Here is a 23384-nt window from a genome sequence, read left to right as displayed (position 1 = left end):
TGACAGAGTGTGACGCGGAGGCTGGCTGGGCCCTTTGGGACACTGCTCTTGGAACCCGCTCCAGGCCGTGAAGACGCGGGAGCAACCGCTGGCGAGGCCCGCCTGCACTGGGGCTGGGAGCCCGCGGCCAGCGCCAACGCACCTGCAGCGGTCACCCGGCGGGCCAGCCGGCCGCACCTCCCCGAGCCCGGAGCTCGCGGATGCCGGCCTCCTGCCAGCACGCCCGGGGACCCCTCGGGCAGCGGGAGCCGAGCTCCGCCCACGTGGAGCAGGAAGAGGGCAGCTTCTCTGCGCAGCGGGGAAGCAGCGCCCAGCCTTGAGGAGGCTGCAAAGATAAAGCTACAACAGCCCAGGACGCTTTCTTCTTTAGGGAGTGTTGCATAAACAGAGGAAACGTGCAGACTCTGAAAATGGCAGGCTGTAAACTGTGGAAAATTATCAAGGTAAATTCATTTTATAAAAAGAAGCCTTTAGTTAACCAAGCATTTTAATCATGTACAATGTTCTAGTTTAACAAATGAAAATATTAAGAAGATAAAATAAAGAATATGCCATCTGTATAAATTCAGGATGACGTTTTACAGAAAAAGTTACATAAAAATTGAGGAAGACGGTTTTAAGAAGAGTGAGCCGGAGCCCTCCATGGACGCTTCCCCAGCTCCAATGGGAACGGACGTGCCCGTTTTCTCAAGAGGGAGCTCCAGCTGTCCGCACGGCGGACGTTACTTGTGAGTGACCATGGAGGTTTCCAGGAGTCATGTGCGCCAGCAAACGAGCCCCCGAGTCCGGCTGCAGACATATACCGAGTCCATCCACGCAGACAAAAGCTAGAGGAGACACAGCTGTCCTGTCCTCGGAGTGTGTGCACAGTCAACACACTGTTGACAGTGGGGGGAACGGGTTCTGCTTGCTAACAACTAACTTCTGATGCTGATGTGATATGTAGCCTTTGATGTGACCCTGGGGGAAAGAGACGGCCGGGGTCACAACAAGCCTGTCGGCTCACCCCTCCTCAGCCCCAGGTGTCAGCGGTCTGCTCCAAAGACAACGGAGAAATGCAGAGACGCTGCACAACAGGGACGTACAGACAGTGTCCACCCACCTGCGGCCCCTCAAAGCCCGGTCACTTCCCGGGATAACAGGAGTTCTAACAAACACCAATGGCTTTCCAGCCACTACATGAGCGCCTCCGGCTCCAGACCCGGCCGGCTGGGGAGGGCGTCTCACCATGTAGATCAGGTTGGCCAGGATGCACTGGACCTCATCGATGTCCACGTCTTCCACCTGCATGAACTTCAAGGCGACCAGGAAGGCATCTAGAGACAACTGGTGTGTTCTGAGCAGCAGATACCTGGGGGGGCAAGCACAGGGCCACATGGGTTACTGACGGGACTCAAGCACTCCGAAGGCGAGAAGGCATCCCGAGTCAGGAGGGAAAACAGGACCCTGTGTCTCCATCTCCCCATATTCATCTCGGAGTCCAAGAAGCACGTGATCCCACATTCTGACGTCTCTGTGATCAGGACACCCCTTACCACGAACCGCGCCCTATGGATTCGAGGACGCGTGGCCCTCACGATTCTGGACATACTACCCACAGCTGGGGAAAGGGACGGATGCAGAATTCAACTTTCTGACCAACAGGAGTGGCGGGGCTGGCTTAGTTGGTTATGAATGAAGGACACAGCACCCGTCCCACTCGCGGGACAGAACGCGGGACACGTGACGGAGGCGTGCCCACGTGCCCGCGAGGTGCTGGGGTGCGTGGAGCTGGCGGCCGTGGGCGGCCTGGAGGTCTGACTGCATCCGCACAGGCTCAAGGCACGAGGTGCTGGGGCCTCGTCCACACTGGCACACACCCCGTCTCGGGGGGTCATCGCCCTTCACAGTGTGGGGCTGAGTCACACTGAGAACTTAAACTTACTAATAAAGGAAACACTTAGCTCACACTTTCTTGAAAAGATTCCTGTAGGTGATGATCTTCAGCTTTTCAAGGATAAGGAAAATGCCACAGCGAATGAAGAAGGTCTCGTGCCTCGTCAAGGCCTCGTTCAAGAGCAGAAGGTTGCCCTCGCTGGGTGTGGGGAGAAATGTGCACACACAGTCAGGAAAACCAAGGCCCAGGACCAGCCCTTGCACAACACGTGTGAGACTTTGGATGATTAATTCCGCCTCTGAAAGCCCCAAATGGAAAAGGACACGGTACCTGACGGCTTTGGTCACTTCGGCAAACTGCATGAGATGATACTTCCTCAACAGCTCGATGGTCGGCATGTGACCCTGAGACAGATTGCCCATTTCCCAGAGTAAGAGCCTTTCATTTTTAACAGAATTATAAAATCCCTATCAAGAAGTCACATCTTAAAAACCTGCAACCTGTTTCTTCAGAAGCAGCTGACAAACCAATGTGGGTCTGGCAGCCAGAGCCCCAGGGGCACCCGGCCCAGCCCCTCACGCCCTCGCAGCTCATATCCAAGGGGGAAGACATGGCAGAAGACAGGCCGGTGTAAGGGCTGGGAACTCGGAAATGCCTTCCAGAAGAATCGGCTGAGCCATTTACAACTGGTTGTTTCTGGGAAGCAGGCTCAGACGTGGGGAGAAAGGTACAACTTGTTGCTTTTCCCTTACAAGCTACCCTGAGCTATTCAAGTTTGAGCCATGTGTACTGCTCGGATAATTTTTTAAAAATTTTAAGTGGGAGGAAAGGAAGCTCTATCACTTTGAGTAAGTTTTAGTCAATTAACTTGCTAGTTACTTGTCATTTCTTTTCAAGTATCAAATTAACTTTGGGTGACTAAGATACCTAAAGAGAGGCTGGCACGTTTCTCTTCCTTGCTTAATCCATCTCTATGAATTTACGTTTTTAGGAGCAATAAAAATAACATACATTTATTTTCTTACATATGTTGCACTTCTGAGGCAGATACTTTTAAGAGAAATGGTTCCGGCCACACACCAAGCAGCTTACCCTCCACTCTCCATTTCTGGGGTGTGTTCACACGCGGCTCAGACTATGTAGCTACGCGACATCTGCTACATTTTTAAAACTCTATCAACCTCTTCACTGAGCACCGAGACCTCGAAGAGCGGAGTAGAATCACTTACCAGCAGCATTTTTACTGGCAGCAAATATATCAGAATCATCCTCTTGTTCTTCTGACTCGAGCGGTGGCAGTGCTCGAAGGCAAAGGACAGGTACTCCTCCGCTGTAGACACAAGTCACACCGCCCGCGCTCACCGCGGCCCCCGCCCGCACCGCGTCCCACCCCTGCACCCCCTGAAACGCTGCTGTCTTGGGAACCATCAATTCCTACCGCTAACAGTGATCAATCATTTCTCGCTGTATTGCTGTATTGGGTATTCAAATGAGTCTGGAGGAAAAACATCAACACCAAACTTGAGAAACTTCAAAAGAATATAACTTAAAAGTTTCTATTCTTGGGCCTTCTATTCTAAGGAAAAAAAAAAAGACGGGAGAACCACGGAGGACAGCCCTTGTTCAAAAGCCGTGGGTCTATTAAAACTTCTGTGAAAGAGAACGAGGTTGGTAGGCACAAGCCCGCCGGAGAGAAACCAGGGCACACCCCCTGCAGCGCGGTCACTTCCGCCGTCCGAGAATCCCCGGCCCAAACACATGGAAAGCAAAGCCGTTCCAGGCCCGGTCCTCACGTGCACACACCTGCTGAGGATGCGCGTTTACAAAGTCTGGTCCGAGTACGGCCGAGGAGACCATAAAGAACAACCGCTGTCAGCTAATCACAAAGTTGAAAAGAAAAAACCTGGCTTCGTGTTCTTGAGAAGCCCGCACAGACACTCCCTGCGCTGAGGTTTCCGAGAGCACTGCCCGCACGAGCAGGGCCCGAGCACCACGCCGCACAGCAACCCTCCGTGCTGGCGGCCCCTGGGTGTCCAACACAGACGCCGGCGGCTGAGCCGTGGGCTGCCTGGGCTCCCTGTCCCGGATCCTGGGCCGCCACGAAGGCACATGCCAGAGAAGAACGGTGGTGCCGAATCGCTCCCACGAGAAAGTCGCCCGTGCTAACTGCGACTCCGGCAGGGGTTCGAGAGACACAGCACGGGCCTTCCCGCACTCAACCGACTTCAGCATCGACAAACACGCGCACACACAGGACAGGGGTCCCACCCGCTTGCCACCTTACATGCTGCTAAGAGGCAGTGAGCCTTCTTGGACGTTGCTCAGGATCCAGTGTCTTTAAAACACGGGAAACAAAGATTCACGACCAACCTTGCTTGAAGTCGCTGTCGAACATGGCCTTGCGCCCGACGTAATACCTGAACGTCACCCTCTGGGCAGTGCTGTAGTCGTCTTTCAGGTTCGAGCTGTCGATGGCTCTGATGAGGGGCTTGCACAGGTGCAGCTTGTTGATCTGGAACAACCCGTTCCAAGTATTATTCAACAAAACAAGCAGGACAAGCAAAAGCTTCCACTTTACTAAGTATTTGCCTCCTTAAAGTGGGAATTACAAAGCCAATTACATCATCAAAATTGATTAATACGTGTTCGTAAGAAACACTAAAACACACGCTGTGTGGTGCAGATGACACACAGAGGGGCCAGGCACCAGCTGCTGGAGCCCCACGGGGCCGCCCCTCGCTGGACCACTTCGTGCGGCAGGAAGGACCTCCTGACCCACCCACCTACCACCTACTCCGTAGCTAATTGTTAACAGTGGCGGGTGGAAGGCCTGGGGTCATACCCCTCACGTGAAAGCCCACCCGCTCAGGGCACTGGCGCCTTGCTTTCCCCAGGAGATGCAGGACTCCCCTCGTCGGGTGGAGGCTGAAACAGGACAGTCCCTGCACCTAGCAGGAGCTCCACAGACTCGACTGGATACGGCCAGGTGAGGATCACCTCCCGGCGATGGCAGGGAGGCTGGCACAGAGATGGCATCCAGGGAGACAGGGAGAAGGAAAAGGCCCACAGAGTATTTAAGGCGCCCACGTGGAATCACACCTTAAAGTAGATCTTGAATAGCTGGTTCACCAGGAACAGCATCCCCCACTTCTTAGAGTCCTCGATGCCGGCCCGGCTACGGGAAAACAGTTCTTTTTAAGTTACCCAGGAAATCAGTGTTTATAAATCACACACACACACAAATCTGCCTAAACAAAATTAATACCTTGAGATAAAACCCCACAGCTCCAGCCGTGCCCGTGAAATAAGCAGCCCGAGCAGAGGTCGAACCCCCGGCTACAACAGACGACCACTACGCGTGTGGGCCGCCGCCGACTGCCTCGTCGGCAGCACGTCTGTTATTTTCAATGGACGTGTGCTCGCTCATCCGGAGGACAAGACGGACTCGGAAACACACGACAACATGGAACAAGACGCAGTGCACGCGGTCACCAACGGGAGACTGGAACCGTGGTGTGGGTCCGCCTGGGAAGGGGACGGCGTGATGACAATGTCCTCAGCCTCGGGAGGGGTTGGGTCACACACGCACACACACTTGTCAAAATACAGTCAAGATCCGTGTGAATCACTGCCAGTAAGTTTTACCTCAAACTATAAAGGAGAGTGTGGCACTTAGGGAAGTCTCTGACGGACGCATAACCTTTAGAAGAAAGAAAACTGCTAGACGCACAGAAGGAAAGACGCGTGACCGGACAGCATACGGCATGTACAGTAAACGCCAATGGGGCACGTGGTGAGTCTACAGTGTCCCCTGTGCAATTCTGTCCACGCGGTCAGACGCTCGAGGATCTTCACGACACAGTGCTGAAACACCACGCACAGTGGAGCCTGCCGCATATCTGCGCCCTGCAGTGGTTCTTCTCCGGTGCAGCTTGCAGGCCCACCGACGGGGCACCGGAGAGGGGGCCAGCAGCAGGCCGCCTGCACACTCGAAATCCCAGGGCATGGGGTCAAAGCATATGAAATAAACACACCGGTATGGAACACAGGCTGTTCACAAGCCGGGGACAAAGAAACCCTCCCCAAGAGCATCCCTAAGATCCCTCCCATATAGGAATATTCAGTGTAGAACCGCGGTCAGCGTTTAAAAACAAAGTCTGTTCCGTGATAGCGGCCAGCCCCTCTAGGACTCTTGTCGCTCACTGGCGCCGTGACCTCAAATCAACACGGGGATGATGAACACTGCCTGCCTCGGAGGGTAGAAAACAAACCAAACACTCTAATACTGGTGACTGGTCTCTTCTGGAGACACTCAGGAAGCAACCCCCGAGGGGTCTCTCTGAGGCCCAGCCCGCTGCAGCCCCCCCGCACGCTCAGCACGCTGCTGGGCGTGAAGTGCGGCCCGCAGTGGTTTTCATTTGCGCTTCCTTTCTGACTAAGGATGTTGAGCACCTGTTTGTGGGTTTACTGGCCATTTGTCCATCTTCTTTGCAGAAATGTCTATCCAGGGGCTTTGCCCACATAAATCGGATTACTTATCTTCACACATTCTGGATACAGGTTACTGTCAACTACATTATTTGCGAATATTTTCCCCATTCTATGGTTGTTTTTCACTTGTTGGATGGCATCCTTTGAAACACAAAGTTTTTAATTTTGATGAAGTCTGCTTTATCTATTTTTTCTTAGGTTATCGTGTTTGGGTGTCACATCAAGAAAGCCAGTTATCCCACGATAAACACGTACAGCTCAAGAGGGGAACACAGGGCACCCGTGTCCGTGGCAGGACACGCACCTAACATACGTGAGCCTGGCATCTCAAAGGAGACAGAATGCGGACAAAAGGGAGTGGGAGGAAGGATGTAGCAATCACCCTTGGAAGGCGCTAACAAAACACATCGGCGCAGAGATCCGAGACGCTGGACGAACCCTAACAAAGGGGAGTACGGAGTCACACGGCGGGAGACACAGTGAGGAGGCGGCGCGGCCAGAGCGCCAGCAGAAAAAGCGGTCTATCTAGAATTCTCCACGTAGCACACAGAAAGGAAGACAAAGTAAACACGGTTGGAGAATTGAGCGTCCGCAGACCTGCACTCAGCACAAGCCGCTGGGCGCGTTCCCAGCAGACGGGGCTTGGACCAGGTGCAGAAGGGACGCAGGGGCAGGAGGAAAGCGCTCGAGAGACACCGTGCCAGGCAAACCTCACACACCACCTTCTCTCTCTCTCACGTCCTGGACACAGCAGCGGACTAGCTAAGCAAATCGGAACGACGACCATGGGGTCCACACACACGTGGGAGGAACACAAGCGTCACCCGCCGGCGCGGCCACCTCCACGCCGTACTCACGTGTCACTGGCGCAGACGCGGAAGCAGCTCATCAGCAGCTCGGCTGCCTTTTCCAGCATGTCCCCGACTTTGCTCTTCCCTTTCTTTACCAACTGCTGGTCTGCCTGATAGAACACAAACAGTCACGTTTAATTTCCTCTCAATTCCTGAGTGGAAAAGAAACCTCCGCTGCTGCTAGAAGCAAAAATGGCTACAACCGAGGGTCAGAGTCCTGAGCGGCTCTGGTGAAATCTTCTAGTTGATGTTAGCATTGTTAAAAATTGAGAAATCGGTAGCGTATCCTCTTACACAAATCAACTCTTCAACCAATTCCAGCTAGTAAGTTGGCCTGTTCTCTAGGTCTGGGGCACAGGAGCCTTTCCTTACGGGCTCACGCTCTGCCCCCGCCTACAGCCAGTCAAAACCCCAAAACACACACTTCCGACAGACACCGAAGTCATCACCAGGTTTGACTCTCCCCTTGTTCCTGGGACCCGCTGGCTCCCGCTCACACCCCCTAACACAGGTGCCCAAAGTACGGTCTACGAAACCCTGGGAGCCTTCAAAACACTTGCACATGATCCATGCGGTCAGAACTGTTTTCATGACAACACCAACAGCCAGTATTTGTCCCCTTATTGTACCGTCATTTGCACTGACGATGCAAGCACTGCGGCAGGTGAAAACGTGGGGGCCTCTCCAGCGACACCAAACTGCAGCGGCAACACGATGTCCCTAACATCACCCCGCACAGTCCCGCAGTCAAACACTAACACCAAGGTCACTTCAAACTGTCCCTGACAACACAGGAAACCCTGAGTCTTGGCTCTTGAGTATACAGATATTTAACATCCTCTGTGATGAAGTGACAGTACGGTCTTCTCCAGGAACAGCACCTGGGAAGCTGCTGGAGCTGCCGGCTAGCGTGCGGAGCCAGCGAGTGACAGACGAGCAAGGCGGTCCAGCGAGGGTAGCTGAAGGACCGTGCTCTAAAGTGAAACACAACCAGTCAATGCCAAGCAAACACCTGACAGTATTTGTGGCCAATGACATCTGTGCTTTCAAAAAAAAAAAAAAAAATCAGAATTTTGGGTAACTTGTCATCAACCACCATGAACGTGGCAGCATTTCATTACTCCAAAACTTTACAGATAAGGTCACTGAGACATTAACAAATGGGAGTTTTTTTGGTTTGGGGTTTTATTTTACACAATGAAACACATCCACATTTGGAACATCTCTGTGACTCGGTGAACCAGAACTTTCCAAATGATCAACGTCTGATGCTACAAGATCACACGAGAGCACACAGTCCACCCAGAGACCAGGACACACCAGCGGATTCCAATACAACAGCAAAAAAAGCTCAACGCTAAGCTTTGGAGGACACACCATAACTAACCCTTAACAGCTACCCCCTGGAGCTTTGGTAATAGAGGAAAAGAGTATCCACAATCATCTGAAAGGCTATTAAAATACTCCTCTCCTTTCCATCTACACCTGGGTGAGGCCAGACCGTCTTCATATATTCAAGCCGCAACACCGTGCCTGCAGAAGGACACGGGGTCAGGCGGCTTCCGTAAGATTAAAATAAAAATCCAGCACTCTTCTCAGCACATTTTGTTCATTTGGAAAATATATTTTTCACTTAAAACGTCACTTATGTTACCACATAAAAGGCTTGTTATTTTAGAGGAATATTTTTTTTTAAATCCCAGTTAAAAATTTTTAATACGGTAAATACAAATAGATACATAAACAAAGCTCTTTAGAGCCTAATTTGCGTTTAAGTTATATTTTTTGGTTCTAGAAGTTTCTATCACAGTTCTTCTTTACATCTTCTATTTCTTTGCTGAGACCGTCTATGTTTTCATTTGTTTCAAGCGTGTTCGTGACTTTTCCTGAGACTTATTTAGGATGGCCAGGGTGCGAGCAAGTCAAGGAATTCCAACATCCGGTGTTTGTGGATCGTCTCTCTTCACAGGCTGAGATTCTCCGTAAGTGATATTTGGGGTATGAGGTCACGTGGACCCTGTTTATCTCGCATCAGCAGCGGACGCCATGCTGGTGGGGAGCTGCCGCTGGCTTGGCTGGGTCCGGCTCCTCGAGGGCTTTGCTGAAGCGCTGGGGACTGGCACAGTTTGGGGGGCTGCGGCAGGGACTGCTGAAGAAGTCTGTCCAGAACCCCCCCTCCTGCTTTCCTTGGGGCCTCTTCATCTCTGCCTGTCGGTCTTCCTGGATCTGAGGCTCCTCTGGGACCCAGTCCAGGATAGGAAGCAAGAAGCAAATGCAGGAGACCCACCACTTGCTGGTCTGCAAGTCGTGCTGGCTTCCGAATTCTCAGCAGGATGGAAAGGAAAACTGTACCTACCCCATCTTGTTCAGAATGGGAAGTTATAGTTTTTAGAGCCATAAAAGTGTGTTAGTTCAGAACTGCCGCTCCAGAACTGCCTTACGCTGACACCCAAGGGCAAACCGACCCCCCACACAGAGAGACCCCTAGCTGCTGCCCCCATCTACATCAGGGTGGGATTCCTCAAGACAGGGGACAGCCACATCTTCACAGCAGAGGAGAACGCAGACCTGCTCGTGTTACTGCCTCGCCCCTTTAAAAAAATCTGCCATCTGCCATAACGGGTTAACACGCACAGAGAACCTCCGTCTACACCCACGGCAAGAAAACCCACCAACCCACACAGTCCAGCTACCTCCCGCCCTTCCGCTCTCTACACCAGGTACGTGCTAACCCACATCCTAATCCTCAAAACTTCTGGAAGAATGACATGAAATTAAGCAAAAGATAGAAACTGAAATTGAGTTTTAAAAGAACAGTGACGAGAACTAAACTTACGTTATTGGCGAAGACTCGAAGGTCGAGTGCTACGGCATACATGACGGGCAGAGCCCTGCGGGGCAGGAAAGCAAGCACATTGGAAGAGGCCACGAGGTCCGAGATTCCGTTCCCAACACCCAGGGCTACCTCCATCCACGGGGGCCACCACCCCTCCAGGAACCCGAGGCTCCTGCCGCCTTCCTCATCCCCCGTCAGGGCAGGCTGCGGCGCCGGGGCTTCCTGACAGCACAGGCACTGGAGTGCCCCTCACCCACTGCCCCGGACCCCCCAGAAGCCTAGATCCCGCTGCGTCCAGGGTCCTCAGCCCCAGACACCGCCTCCTCACGCTATTCAGGACCTTCTCCTTCCCTTCAACCACTCTCCAAGCAGCTCCGTTAAAGCAAGATGTGGTTTAGTAAGACCTTCTAACAGGACCCAGAAAACGTAATAGACAAAATGTCGTAAAAGGATTTTTTTTTTTAATTTAGCTGGTGGAAATACTTTTATGTGTAAGACAGGTCTTCACTTAAAGAGGGTATTTGATTTTGTTTTTTCAGTAAAAGGTATTTGCAAGCCTTCAGTTATTTTAGTAACACAAAATTTCAGTATTTACCTACAGTTAATAAATCATAAAATTAAGAATCAGTTTGTCAAGGAACTTAAAATAACCCAATTACCACGTATTCACTCTAGTCACTCCATGTGAACTGCAGCTGACCTGCCCTTTTATCCAAGTTAAAATCAAAAGTCAGTTCAGAATTGACAAATGACAAACATTTTGGGGTATGGAAGGTCTGAAATAAAAACAAGGCTTTATGTTTATGTGAACACACTGCAAACAATCTGGCTGGTCCGCCACTTAAAGTGTACACTGACCATTAAAACCCCACTATCCGTGTTGATATTATCCTATGTCAACATGTAACATTAAATATCCATATAGAAAACACAACACATATTTACTTAAAGTTTTAAAAAGCTTCTGCTAAAAAAAACCCCAAAAACTAAACCCTGCCATTTGCCAGTTTCCAGTTATTTCTGTTCATACTTACCAGTTTTCTTCTTTGTGGGCTTGAAATGCACGCAGGAATGATGTACTACATTAAGGAACAACATACAAAATCTAAGGCAAGGCTATAAGTGATAAGAATAAGAAATATGAAGGATTCTAAATTTTAGGTTTAGAAGATTATATATCATAGGGGCAAGTTCTAGAAGGAAAAATGTACAAGTTACAAATATCTGAATATCATCAGGTATTAGTACAGTGAATATGTTTGCTTTACACATACATTCTCCAAAAAGACTATTTTAAGATTTTCTTAATTGGGAACCTCAAACATTTTATTTGGTTTTTCTGAACCCAGATAATCACATATATAATAATAGGCTTTAGAATCTGTAGTATAAAGTTTATTTCCTTGATTACCGAATTCTTAAATTCAAAGGAGACTAAGCTAGTTAGTAGCCAACTTTCTCTTTTGTATACTTAAACAAGAAAGTTAAAAAATAAGCAAACTAAAAATCCAGAGTTACACATAAATACTAGAACACTCACTGAAAGAGGCCTTAGCTAGGAGATAGCACTTAAATGACTTAAATCTGACACTGGCTGGCTGAAGGTCTCAGTGACCACACTTCAGTGATGACATGTGGAGTCCACTCTTGTCCATCTATGCCTGGAATCTGGCGTTCTCATATTTTGCCAAAGGGACTAACTAGACCCTGTAGCTATACTTAATGCTTTAAAGGAAATACCACTGTTCACAACAGAATTAAGTAAAACCCTTAACCGTCACCCGTGTTCTCCCTCATTGTACAGGTAACTGGATGACAGTCTTAAGGCCCAGAATACATTGAGGCACCTGAATGAAATAGCTAAACGAGTTTCTCTTCCCAGTTAGTTTCAATTCCTTTCTAGTTAAAGGTATGAATGAAAGTGGCCTGATGTCTCCAGATCTTAAACCATAACGCAAACGACAAAGATATTGGACGATAACAGTCTGGCATTTGTACGCCTCGATGAAGTCGTGGTTCCCCACCGCGTAAGTGCATCTGTGAAGGAAACATCACAGGCTGAGGACACAGGCAGCAGGACCTGCAATCGAGCCCCACGTGCCCCACCCCTCCCTCACTTCCATCCAGAACGCTTGAGCGCGCCACTTATCCTGCTAGAGGCTACAGGAACTAGAAGGAGGACAAGAAACACACCGGTGACTTTGAACTGAAACAGGCTGGGGGGAGAGGAAACCCACATGCCGTTCTGGGACACTGCTCTCTGGCCCCGGGAGGAGACCCTACTTGCAGCAGGTTCTCAGTGCCAGGCCCTGGTCACGGCCGAGCACGGCCCTCCCGCTGCACCTACGGACAGGAGATGGCAGGGAGCCTCACACTACCAGGAGCCCAGTGGCGCCCCGACTTCTCCAGAGAAGGAAGCCCTGGAGGGGCACAGGCAGGAGGGTGAGCCAATGCCTTGTGCTGCAGGACATCGGCTTTGCCCGGCCCCACCCTCCAAAGGGAAAACAGCAGACGTGAGATGTCCCCGAAGAGCAAGTCTTTCGTGCGCTCTCTGCAGCTCTAGCCCCGTTGCCGGCAAGGCGAAGACGTGAAGCACAGGCCTGTTTCCACGGAAACAGACGGCAGTGGTGAGCCGTGCGCCCCTCAACACACAACTGCCACGCAGCCGACGGGAGCGGCGCCTGTACCACAGTTTACCGTAACTTTTAAGAGCATACGTGATCTTTCAAATGAAAAAACGTTTATTAAAAATTTAAAGTATTTCGGGGCGCCTGGGTGGCTCAGTCGTTAAGCGTCTGCCTTCGGCTCAGGTCATGGTCCCAGGGTCCTGGGATCGAGCCCCGCATCGGGCTCCCTGCTCCGCGGGAAGCCTGCTGTTCCCTCTGCCCCTGCCCCCTGCTTGTGTGCTCTCTCTCTTTCTCTATCAAATAAATAAATAAGATCTTTAAAAAAAATTTAAAGGATTTTAAGCTTCAGAAAATTTTCATAGGCTTTAACAAAGTGAAATTACAAATGCACGTTTCTTAAAACAAGATGAAATCAGAGAGGGAGGTAAACCATAAGAGACTCTTAATCACAGGAAACAGACTGAGGGTTGCTGGAGGGGAGGTGGGGGGTTGGGGTAACTGGGGGATGGGCATGAAGGAGGGCACGTTGATATAACGAGCACTGGGTGTGATACGCAACTGATGAATCACTGAGCTCTACCTCTGAAGACTAATAATACAGTATATGTTAATTAAATTGAACTTAAATTTAAAAAGTACCAAAAAACCCTCCAAAAAACAAATACACTTTCTTTTCAAAGCAAATTATCCATCGTTTCAAGTCTAAGATGATGTGTTTTTTAAGATTTTATTAATTTATTTATTTATTTTAGAGAAAGAAAGAGTGTATGCGTGTGAGTGGGGGGAGGGAGCAGACTCCCCACTGAGGGCAGAGCCTGCCTGGGGGCTCGATCTCATGATCCGAGCCAAAACCAAGAGTCAGAGGCTCAACCGACTGCACCACCCGGGTGCCTCTCAAGCCTAAGATGATGTTAAATAAAATCCCTAGTCGATTCAGCAATTTCCAGATTTGCTTTATTTTTCTTCCTCCTCAGGGGTTACCTTAAATGAGCAGCAAACATTTCGTCATAAGGGGGTTCCAAAACCTGCTGACACTTCTCTTCTGGGGAGGCCATCTAAATGATAAGAGGAAAAATGACAAAAATAAAATTAAAAGGCAGCAAAAGAACGCAATGTGCAGAAAGCCTGAGACGAACCTGTTTCAAAAGAATGCACACTTTACAGTTAGGGGTAAGGGCGGGCACCTGGCACTTGTGATCTCACACATACGTGTCGTGGCCGGTGACGGGGTGACGGGGCACCAAACACACCTGCTGTGCCTACCACAGTCCAAGGAATACTCCGGGCACTTTCGTGTGGACCTTAGTATTCAGCAGCCAGTCAACGAAGAAGCGTTTATGAAGCAGCTACTGTGTGCTCCATAAGGAAGGCGGCGTGAGTGAGAGGTGATGCCACGTTAGGAATCCCCCCTCCTCACCTCCTGGTGACAGAGCCACCTGCTCTATGTCCTGGGCTAGGCTAGCTGACATTTACTTCCAACGCCCTCCTCCCTCTCCATGGCCAGATTTTAGACCATACGAGAGCCATGGGGTCACACAGAACAGAGAATTAAAGGAGTCTGTGAGTCCCTGATGTACTAATACGTATGCATATCCATGTGCGTAAGCGTGAGAAGGAAAAGGACAGCAGCAGGAAAATCCCCATCCTCCGTCCCTGGTGAAATAACTAAGGCAGACAATGGCCACCAGCGAATGGAATGCTACCTCAGGAGGTCAACGGGGATTGGCCTTGGATCACAGAGGGATGGCAGACCCACCCACGGTGGTACAAGGCAGGCACACGCCACCAGCTGAGGAGTGTCTGGCCAGCGAGCCCCTTAGAGCAATGGTTTTCAACACTGTCACACAGGACAGCCACCCAGGGAACCCTACATTTTAAAAAGAGCCTGCTTCTACTCCACAAACTGGTTTATTTGGTCTAAGGTGCAGCCTATACTCTGCCCAATATGATCTCCGATATACAGAGCTCCTATTTCTTTCAAAAGAAAAACTGCCCCAACAGGACCACATTCCAGTATCACAAAGGGAACCAATGAGCAAATGGGACTTCCCCAAATGCCAAGAATACTTCCTACAGAAGACAGGGCTTGCATATCATTTATCTGCTAAATCAAGGACACTTATGGTTTAGAGCAGGGTTTGGCAAATGCTCTCCATAAAAGGCCAGATGGTAAACACCCCCGCCTTTGCAGGCTATAGATCTTTGTTGACCCAGCCAGCCACGCGTCCGTGGCACGGACAGCACAGGAATGAGGAGACATGGCTCAGCCCCACTAAGCCTTACTTACAACAGGACACGTTTGTGGGCTTTGGGGACAGACCGGCCTGGGCACAGCCTAGCCCACTGCCTGTCTGCTGGATGACCTTGGATGACCTTGCTCCACACTGCATGTCTCTGGGGCTCAGAGGGTCACTTGGGAGTTATTACGGAGCATAAGACGCACACCTCAGCCTGGTATCAAACACACAGTGCTCAATAAATGAACTGCAATTACAGACATACAGTAAATGAACGTTAAACTTTTCAAAATTTTTCAGAAGAGCGGCAATGTTAGTTTCCATCTGCCTCAAACTCTCAGCGTCTCTCAGGGAGCACCTGCGGGTGCAGCTCCTTCGCCCACCTGGAGCCGTGGGTTGGCGACATGAGGATGCTTGAAAGACACCAGCTCCGCACAGGATGCCCCGTCTCTGCTGTCGATGGCTTCATAGACCTGAAACATGTGAAAAGAGGTAAGCGGAGTAGAAAACAAACCGTTTCGTCCTCACAGAACCTAAACAACGTGTTGTACGCCTCGAAAATCCATCCTCCTGATTCTGGAGGAGCCACGGCAACGACAGAACACGCCAGGCTCTTGGCAGCAGCAAACGAGAGCAACGTCTCAAAATGAGATCTTTCGGCGACAAAGAAACACGTGATTTACTGTCAGAAACAGCAAACAAGCAGGGTAAACCAGGGGTGATTAAGGAAGGCACGTTATTTTAGTTTTATTCGGTCGTTCAGACACTTGAGAATTCACTTATAAAGCTTATGGGAAAAAAAAGAGCTTAAAAGCCACATTCCACTCGACCTACACATCAACTGAACAGGGAACGGCAAAGCTAAACAGATGGTGACACGGGGTAGAGGGATCCAGCGGCGATGATGTGCCAGTGTCCACAATGTACTTACTGTTAAGCAAAAACAAACCAACCAACCAAAAACAAACACACACACACAAAACCCAAAACAAAACAAAAAGACAAACCCAAAGTCACAGGAAAGTGCCTAACTCAATCTGGAAGGAAAAGAAAAACTGCGTATGACATGGGAGCACAGGAAGAAGTGCCTGCCCCTGGGCCCTTGGGGTGCAGGCTGGGCCTTCAGGAGGCCTTTACAGATTTCCGTCCTGGGGGCCTGTGCTGCGGCAGACCTCTGTAACCAGAAAACCAAATGAGGTCTGAAGATTTTATTTACCCAACAAGCACTTAGAAATCCGAACGGGCAGAGGAAGACAAGCATAGAGAAAGCTGCACACACAGCATGGTTCATCTACGGTGGGGTTAGCTCTGTCCATTCGACGCCCACACGAGACTCGGTCAGGGACGACATGCAGTTGGACTGCACACCCGCACCAGGCGCTCACATCACTTCCCGTCGCGAGACGCACCACCAGAAGTGGTAAGCGTGGCAGGGGAGGCTGGACTAGCCACGACCAACCACAGAAAGCGACTGGAGCTCCCCCACGTTGCAGGCGAGAAGTGGCTGGATCGGCCTGCAAGGGAGGGCACGCACCTGCTCTCCCCCCAACGCAGCAACCCTACACCCAGGCAAAATGGATCCAGCTCCTGGACTCTTACACCACTTAGGGCATCAGCTGGGAAAGTTTACACCATCTCACCTAAGACAACTAATGTGATCAAGAATCTGGCACTCAACTGCCCAGCAAAACCAGAGAAGGCAGCAATCCCACGTCTACGGTCTACCTTACAACAGGAATTTGTGTAGGGTTGTGTGAGGTTTTATGAATAATCACGAAGTACTGGTCCCATCGCTGCCCTTACCTCAAGGAAGCTGATGAAGGCGGCCAAAACTGTCACAGCAGGTGCCGAGGAGAAGAGACGACAACAGACTGCGGACAAATCTCAAAGAACTGATACACAGCTCAGGGGACACTAGGGCCACAGCCACCCAGTCACCTGTTTTAGTGGCTGTTAGTACGCCATGGCCTTGCCACGTAAGCAGCCCCCAGTGGACCGTGCCGGGGGACTCCAGGGGAGCCCAGTGGCAACATTCCTGTGGTGTCCCTGGGGCCTGGTCCACAGACTGCAGACCTCATCAGGTGCAGCTGGCTCTCAGCACACCCAGGAAAAAGTTCTTTCCTGGCTACTGCCGGTCACCTCGTGACCTCCTGGCTCTAAGGCGGTAGATGGAGGTTGCAGGGAGGGGGGAACTCATCTACTCTTAGAACTTGTAATTTTTTTTTTTTTAAGTCATCTCTACACCCAACATGGGGCTTGAACTCACAACCTCGAGATCAAGAGTTGCACACTCCACCAACTGAGCCAGCCAGGTGCCCCCAGAACACGTAATTTCTTAAATTTACAGGGGCACCTGGGTGGCTCAGTCGGTGGAGCGTCTGCCTTCAGCTCAGGTCATGGTCTCAGGGTCCTGGGATCGAGCCCCGCATCGGGCTCCCTGCTCAGCGGGGGAGTCTGCTTCTCCCTCTGCCCCTCTCCCCCAGCTTGTGCTCCCGCTCTGTCAAATAAATAAAATCTTTTTTAAAAATGTTTAAAAAAATACATTTACTAGCTCCACCTGCTAACAAGGCCTTGAAGTACTGACCCCCCCCTACGCCCTGCAGTGGCAATGAACACACCAGCACTCAGATTCATTTCCCAAACTCCACGACCACTAAGAGGAACCAGAGCTCCCTGGAGAAAGGACTGGTCCAGTGCTGGGACAGGGGAAGAGATCCATGAGCTTGGCATGGACGTTACTGTGCCAGGGGGCAAAGCAGGGCTCAAGGAAGACCTGTCAGAAAGCCCCAGAAACCAGTCTGAAGGAGTTCTTAGTGGCCAAATTTGGGACAAGTTGAGCTTCAGAAAGAATAAGAATAATCTTATTATTGGTTTTGGATTATAACTTGGCATTAACAACAATCTATGATACTTTTTAAAAAGGAGCACAGGGAAAAGCATTTGTAACAGATGAAGTAGCAGCTAACAAACAGAGTGAGAGAATCACCACTTGGCAAACACTCATGCAATAACCCACTTGGGAAAAGACCACGAATAAAAGCTGAAAGCACTTTGGAAAGGGTGTGGGGCGGAATGTTCACAGGCTCTCACAGTCCGTCCAACAGATTATGAATCAATACGATGGGAAAAGGTCTCTGGACGCCGGAGTGGGCAGTTGGGAGCACGAACGCAAGCCTCCAGAGGCTACAGGACGTCTACACTAGCCAGGTTCGCCCAAACCTATTCACTAGAGTCAAGTAAAGGCAGATGGTGACACAGCCATGAGTCCACTGCCCTGGACATTTTTAAAAAGTTAATTGTCATAAAACAAATCCACTCCTGGAAACTGGCAAGAGGACTCTTCTAGATGAAAGACTAAAGAGCAAGACCACCATGTTTGGAGTGTGACCTGACTGGACCCTGCAGGTAATAAGGAGGCTCTGAACAGCACCGTGGGTGGATGTGGAGTCTGAATGCGCTAGCAGAAAACACTGACGCTCCATTTCTCGGCTGGGCTAAAGGCCCTGCAGCCGGATGGCAGCACAGCCTCAGGCCCATGGGAAGAGCCTCGGGGGCAGCGACCTCCTTTCAGATGGTTCAGGGAAGAGAAGCACGCGTGCCCGGAGGGAAGGACACAGAAACGTGGTGCACCAGGTGAGGGTGTCCACATCTTCAATGTTCTCCTTTCAACTTTTCTGTAGGTTTGAAAATTTTCTTAATAGAAATTTGGAGGAAAATTACAATTTTAAATGTAAATAGTTTTTAAAAAGTAACTTGCCATTTGAAATAAGAATTTGTAGAATGGACAGAAGAATGAAGTAAAGGACACCAAACAAAGAATACCAGCCCTCAAAGAAACTCCAGGAATACGGAGCAGCTCCAGCTGTGGGGAGAAGCACAGCTGCCCCGACTAGCAGGTCTGACCTAGACTTTTTACAACAGAGTGCTACAAATGCATTTTCTCCTCCTTACAATTTTCTTAATAACGTTTCCTTTTCTCTAGCTAACTCAGTAGCGAGAACATATTATAGAACACAACGCAAAAAACAAGTTGATTCACTGTTTATGTTATTGGTCAACAGCACGCTATCGGTTGTTTTTGGTGAGCCGAAAGTTATATATGTATTTTCAACTGCATGGGGGGGTCAGCACCCCTAACCCCCACATTGTTCAAGGGTCAACTGTACATGCAAACTGATCTTGTTCTAAATACAATTTTTAAAAGTAGAATACTTGGGAAACTTTAACTCAACCTGTCCTCTCCAAACAGAAACGAAACTGGAAGCGTGTTGAGGTGCCGAACACTGACATCCCAGCTACCGCCAACCATTAGGAAGGACAGCCCTCCTTGGGCCTCTCAAACTGATGTGCTGGCCCCACAAGGCCCGACCGCTAGCTCCTTCACTCGGGCCACTGTTCAGGGCTGTTTATTACTTTGAGAAACGAAGCAATGTCTTCCCCCCTTCCCTAACCCCAAGCAAAAAGCAGGCTTGCTCACCGCCTGCTACAAAATGGATGGATGCCCCAAATTCCAGCTTTCTCTCTTGGATACAGGTACAGGCACCCCTCTGGGCCCACTGGTCCAAGGGAACCGGCAGGCTGACCCCACATTGCCAGCTGCGCTGAGCTGAGCTACGAGACCCTTGGTCTCTGACCCACGAATGCATGTGTTCTGCCTGCATCCAAGAAACCAACAAGAGAACTCAGAAACTTATGAGCAGAATAAAACCAAACTGCCAACCTGATAGCTACTAGGAAGCGATCACAAAGAAGGGAAACGAAAGACCTATGACTTGTCCACAGATAGCTGCTGGCTGAGGATGCTGTGGAGTATGAAATACGGAATGTGTCCTAACTGAGAGGATCACTGAGATTCAAAAAACAGTACACTTTGGAACCTGAGAAATAGGTAGGTTCTGACTAGGACAGGAAATGGTGGCTGAAACCTAGGCTAACAGAGGCAGTGAGCTTCATGTTAAGGGCACGGACTCTAAGGCCAGAACTCCTGGTCCGAATGTGCTACTAACTAACCCAGGGGCCTTGGAAAACCACTGAACCTTCTCTGTAAAATGGGGCTTGCAACGGACCCGCCTTCCAGGACAAGTGGTAAGAACGAGCCACTGTACATGACAGTCGTTGGTTCTTAGTAAGAGTTCAACAAGCACTAGTGGTTATTCCTCCCATCACCCCAACTACTTCAACAAATAAGACTCCTCTGAGAACGTAGGTGATGAGGGAGAAGGCAAACTGAGGACAGGCAGAAGCTGACACCCCACAACCCCCCCCCCATGGGATATACCTGACATTCCTCAGGCACTCCTGGCTGCCCTAAAGGAAAAACAAATAGTTAACTTATAGAGATTACAATCCTGTTTCCTGCAGAAGAGATCTAACTGACAGATCTCCTGAGGCCATGCAGTGTTACAGATCAGTCCTTTCCTAAATTTTGCAATCCAAATTGTTTCCAATGGGTTAAAAAGGCATCCTAAGGGAGAGTCCTTGGGAAGGGAAGAAGCCTACTGAGGCCATGTTCCCAGAAAAGTAAAGAAGGTCCATTACCAAATCCCCCCGACTCCCAGGAGGCATCCCACGCAAGACAGGTCAGAGGTTCCAGGTGTCAAAAGCGACCAGAGAAGTCCCTCAAATGAGAAACCGCTATTGATCACCATTCTGCCTTCCCCTGAAGGCATTCCTGCCATAAAAGGCCCCGTAGGGTGGATGCCGGCGGGATGCCGATATCCCCTTCCCCATCACATCCTAGGCTACAGATGGGTGCTATCGAATGGACTAAAATACCCATGCCATGCAGTCCTAAGCCCTGAAAGCTGTGTTATCACCCTGCCACTTTTAACCCATGAAAAATACTAGAAAAGTTTTACAAGGGGAAATTACCCGATTTTATAATTTAAGTGGTTAGCAGAGGACATTGATTAAAAACTGTAAAGACTGAAATCCATCATGGTCTAAGTGACATTCCAACACATGTGGTCTTTACAGCCAACTTCCCTAGGAAGTTAGGTTTTAATTCCATTGGGTACTGGTTTCGGCCGGCTCTGAGTGGAGGTCCCGCGGCCAGAAGCAGCTAGACCAGGGATGTGGAAGGGATCACCTTAGATCAATGAGGAGGAAATCTGAGGCGCCTGGGTGGCTCAGTTTTAAGCGTCTGCCTTCGGCTCAGGTCATGATCTCAGGGTCCTGGGATCGAGTCCCGCATCGGGCTTCCTGTTCATCGGGGAGCCTGCTTCTCCCTCTCACACTCCCCCTGCTTGTGTTCCCTCTCTCGCTGTCTCTCTCTCCGTCAAGTAAATAAATAAAATCTTTAAAAAAAAAAAAGTAGGGGGAGGAAACCTCACACAGGAGTCTTAAGATTGGCAGCCGTCCTGGTGACTTAGGTGGCTGTCCCATGCCCAAGACAGACAACTTCGTATAAGGACGGAAGTAAAGAGAAGGCATCAAGTTTCTGGGTCTTATTACCATCCCAGCCAGGGTACTAACTTCCAGCCAAAAAGCAGACTTTCTCCTCCCCGTAGAGTAGCCACAGGCTGAAAAATTGCAGCTTGAGCAATCAACGTGAAAGTGTTCCAATAACACCACACTCCTTGAAGCCCCTGGAATGAGAGTAAAGGAAGAGAAGAGAAAGTACTCACCAAGTTTGCACCGTGGCTCAGAGTCCAGATGAAAACACTCGGAAGCCCCACGTTTGGGCACCAAACGATGGGGTTTTGGAGTATAGGTGAGGTTTGGTGGGGTAAGGTCCGGAGCCGACGACCAAGAAAGAATTCTTGAGACGTCTCTGGTGCAAAATGGTGGTTTTAATAAAACACGGGTACAGGACCCATGGGCAGAAAAAGATGCTGCCCAGCGTTGTGAAGGGTGGCTGATTATACACCTGGGAGTTGGGGGAGGTAAGGAAAAGGGAGGTTTCAAAAGGATTTTCATATGTTAAAGAAGACTCACAGGATACGGAGGCCTTGCCATTGCCAAGTTAAGGTTGTTTTTCCCCCTAGCAAGGCATTACCATGAAGATAGTTGGGAGCTTCCTGGAGGAACATTACACTCCCCGCTTCAAGGATCTGTCAATGGGCTGCAGGTTTTAAGGGCATTTAATTGTATCTACATTCCCTTCTGGAAGCTAGGTTATTGATGATAGGAAACCTTTGTTCTTATAAATTGCTAAGACATTTGTAAACTGAGGGAGACTCATGTCTTGCAGGATTATAATCTCTATAAATTAACTATTTGTTTTTCCTTTAGGGCAGCCGGGAGTGCCTGAGGAATGTCAGGTATATCCCATGGGGGGGGTTGTGGGGTGTCAGCTTCCGCCTGTCCTCAGCTTGCCTTCTGTTCCCTCATCACCAATCATGCCAGACTATCTCCAAACTGCCTCCTAAAGATCTTTACCTGGTTGTCAACAGACACCCCCAACTCAACATGTCCAAAACGGAGTTCGTAAACTTTCCCTCCAAATTTGCTCTGCTCATCTGTTGCCCTGGCTAGAAACCTGGGGCTCATTCTCCTCCCAGACCCTCAACCATACATTCTAAATCACCAATGGAATGCTTCCTTCAGACATTTTAAAAATCCACTTCCTCTTTTCCCGATCAGCACGGTTCTAGTTCTGGGAATTAGCATAGTTTAGTGGAAAGAATGCCAGTTTTGAGTCCATAAACACCCACGTTTTAAGTATGGCTCTGGCGTTTATAGGCTGTCCGGGCGGAATTCCCGTGGAGACGCATTTCCCGGAGGCTATTAACTGCCAGAAGGGAACCCGAGGCGTGTCCCAAGTGATGGCTGCACTAGCGCTCGCAGCCGCACCGCCTGCCGCCTCCACCTCCTCCCAGCGTCTGTCCCGAGTCAGCGGCTGAGCCCCCGCCACGAAGCGCGGCTGACAGGCCTCCCGGGTCCGCTCGGACCCCTCCGCACGTCCCTCTCTTGAGGCCAACGCCCATCGGCGCACTCCCAGGTCCCTGGGCAACACTGTCGGGGCGCCTGCTCAACCGTCCTCGCTTTCCCTCTGGCGGCCAAGGACTCGGGCACAGTGGGCGAACCGATTCGCCCCGGCCCACACGTTCTCGCCAGCGCCGCCGGGCTCCCGCTCCAGACCCTACTGACTGCGCGCGTTACCTGCTGCAGGTACTGGTTGATGGTGATGTGCGCCATGGCCGTTCCCTCCGACGGAAGTGGGCGGGGCCTGCGCGCCCGGCCGCGGCGGCTTCACTTCCGGCCCACAGTCCGTCCCGGCCCGCGCGCCCCCCCGCCCCGCCTTCCCCGCACACTGGTTCCGGAGGGAAAGAGTCCGCCGGAGCGTGCGCCCCGGGCCGGCACGCCGGCGCGCCCAGGCTGAGAAAGGCTGGTGTCTGCGCTACGATTCGCCGCCGTCCCTCGGCGAGGACGCCTCGTTCGCGCCACTTGGGTGCTCGGGCTCGCCCGGGGCACGCTGGGCCCCCGGGGCTGACCGGGCTTGCGCCCCGCCGCCCCCCCTCGACC

The 23384-nt window shown here is 50.6% G+C and overlaps 1 protein-coding gene across 3 annotated transcripts; it reads right to left on the bottom strand.

The window, feature by feature from the left end:
- Positions 1–405: 405 nt before the first annotated feature.
- On the bottom strand, positions 406–23174 carry PCID2 (PCI domain containing 2). Of its 3 annotated transcripts, none has more exons than XM_032402574.1 (15): positions 23022–23174; positions 21393–21505; positions 15302–15391; positions 13663–13736; positions 12026–12091; positions 11089–11130; positions 10055–10109; positions 7225–7328; positions 4976–5051; positions 4247–4388; positions 3106–3206; positions 2207–2280; positions 1949–2074; positions 1228–1351; positions 406–960 (listed from the first exon to the last, which is right to left on the bottom strand). In XM_032402574.1, the coding sequence occupies exons 4-15, from the start codon at positions 13734–13736 to the stop codon at positions 871–873; spliced, it is 1074 nt and encodes a 357-aa protein (XP_032258465.1). In that variant the 5' UTR covers positions 15302–15391; positions 21393–21505; positions 23022–23174; the 3' UTR covers positions 406–870. The 3 variants fall into 3 exon arrangements, with proteins under 3 accessions (XP_032258465.1, XP_032258466.1, XP_032258464.1); XM_032402575.1 differs by lacking the exon at positions 23022–23174 and adding an exon at positions 20197–20225 and having other exon boundaries at positions 21393–21426; XM_032402573.1 differs by lacking the exon at positions 21393–21505 and having other exon boundaries at positions 409–960; positions 23022–23165.
- Positions 23175–23384: the final 210 nt, after the last annotated feature.

This window comes from Phoca vitulina, unplaced genomic scaffold, assembly GCF_004348235.1.
Source record: "Phoca vitulina isolate PV1807 unplaced genomic scaffold, GSC_HSeal_1.0 scaffold5, whole genome shotgun sequence".
Classification (NCBI taxonomy): domain Eukaryota; kingdom Metazoa; phylum Chordata; class Mammalia; order Carnivora; family Phocidae; genus Phoca; species Phoca vitulina.
The sequence above is the reverse complement of the archived record's forward strand: the minus strand, read 5'-3'. Positions and strand labels throughout refer to the sequence as shown.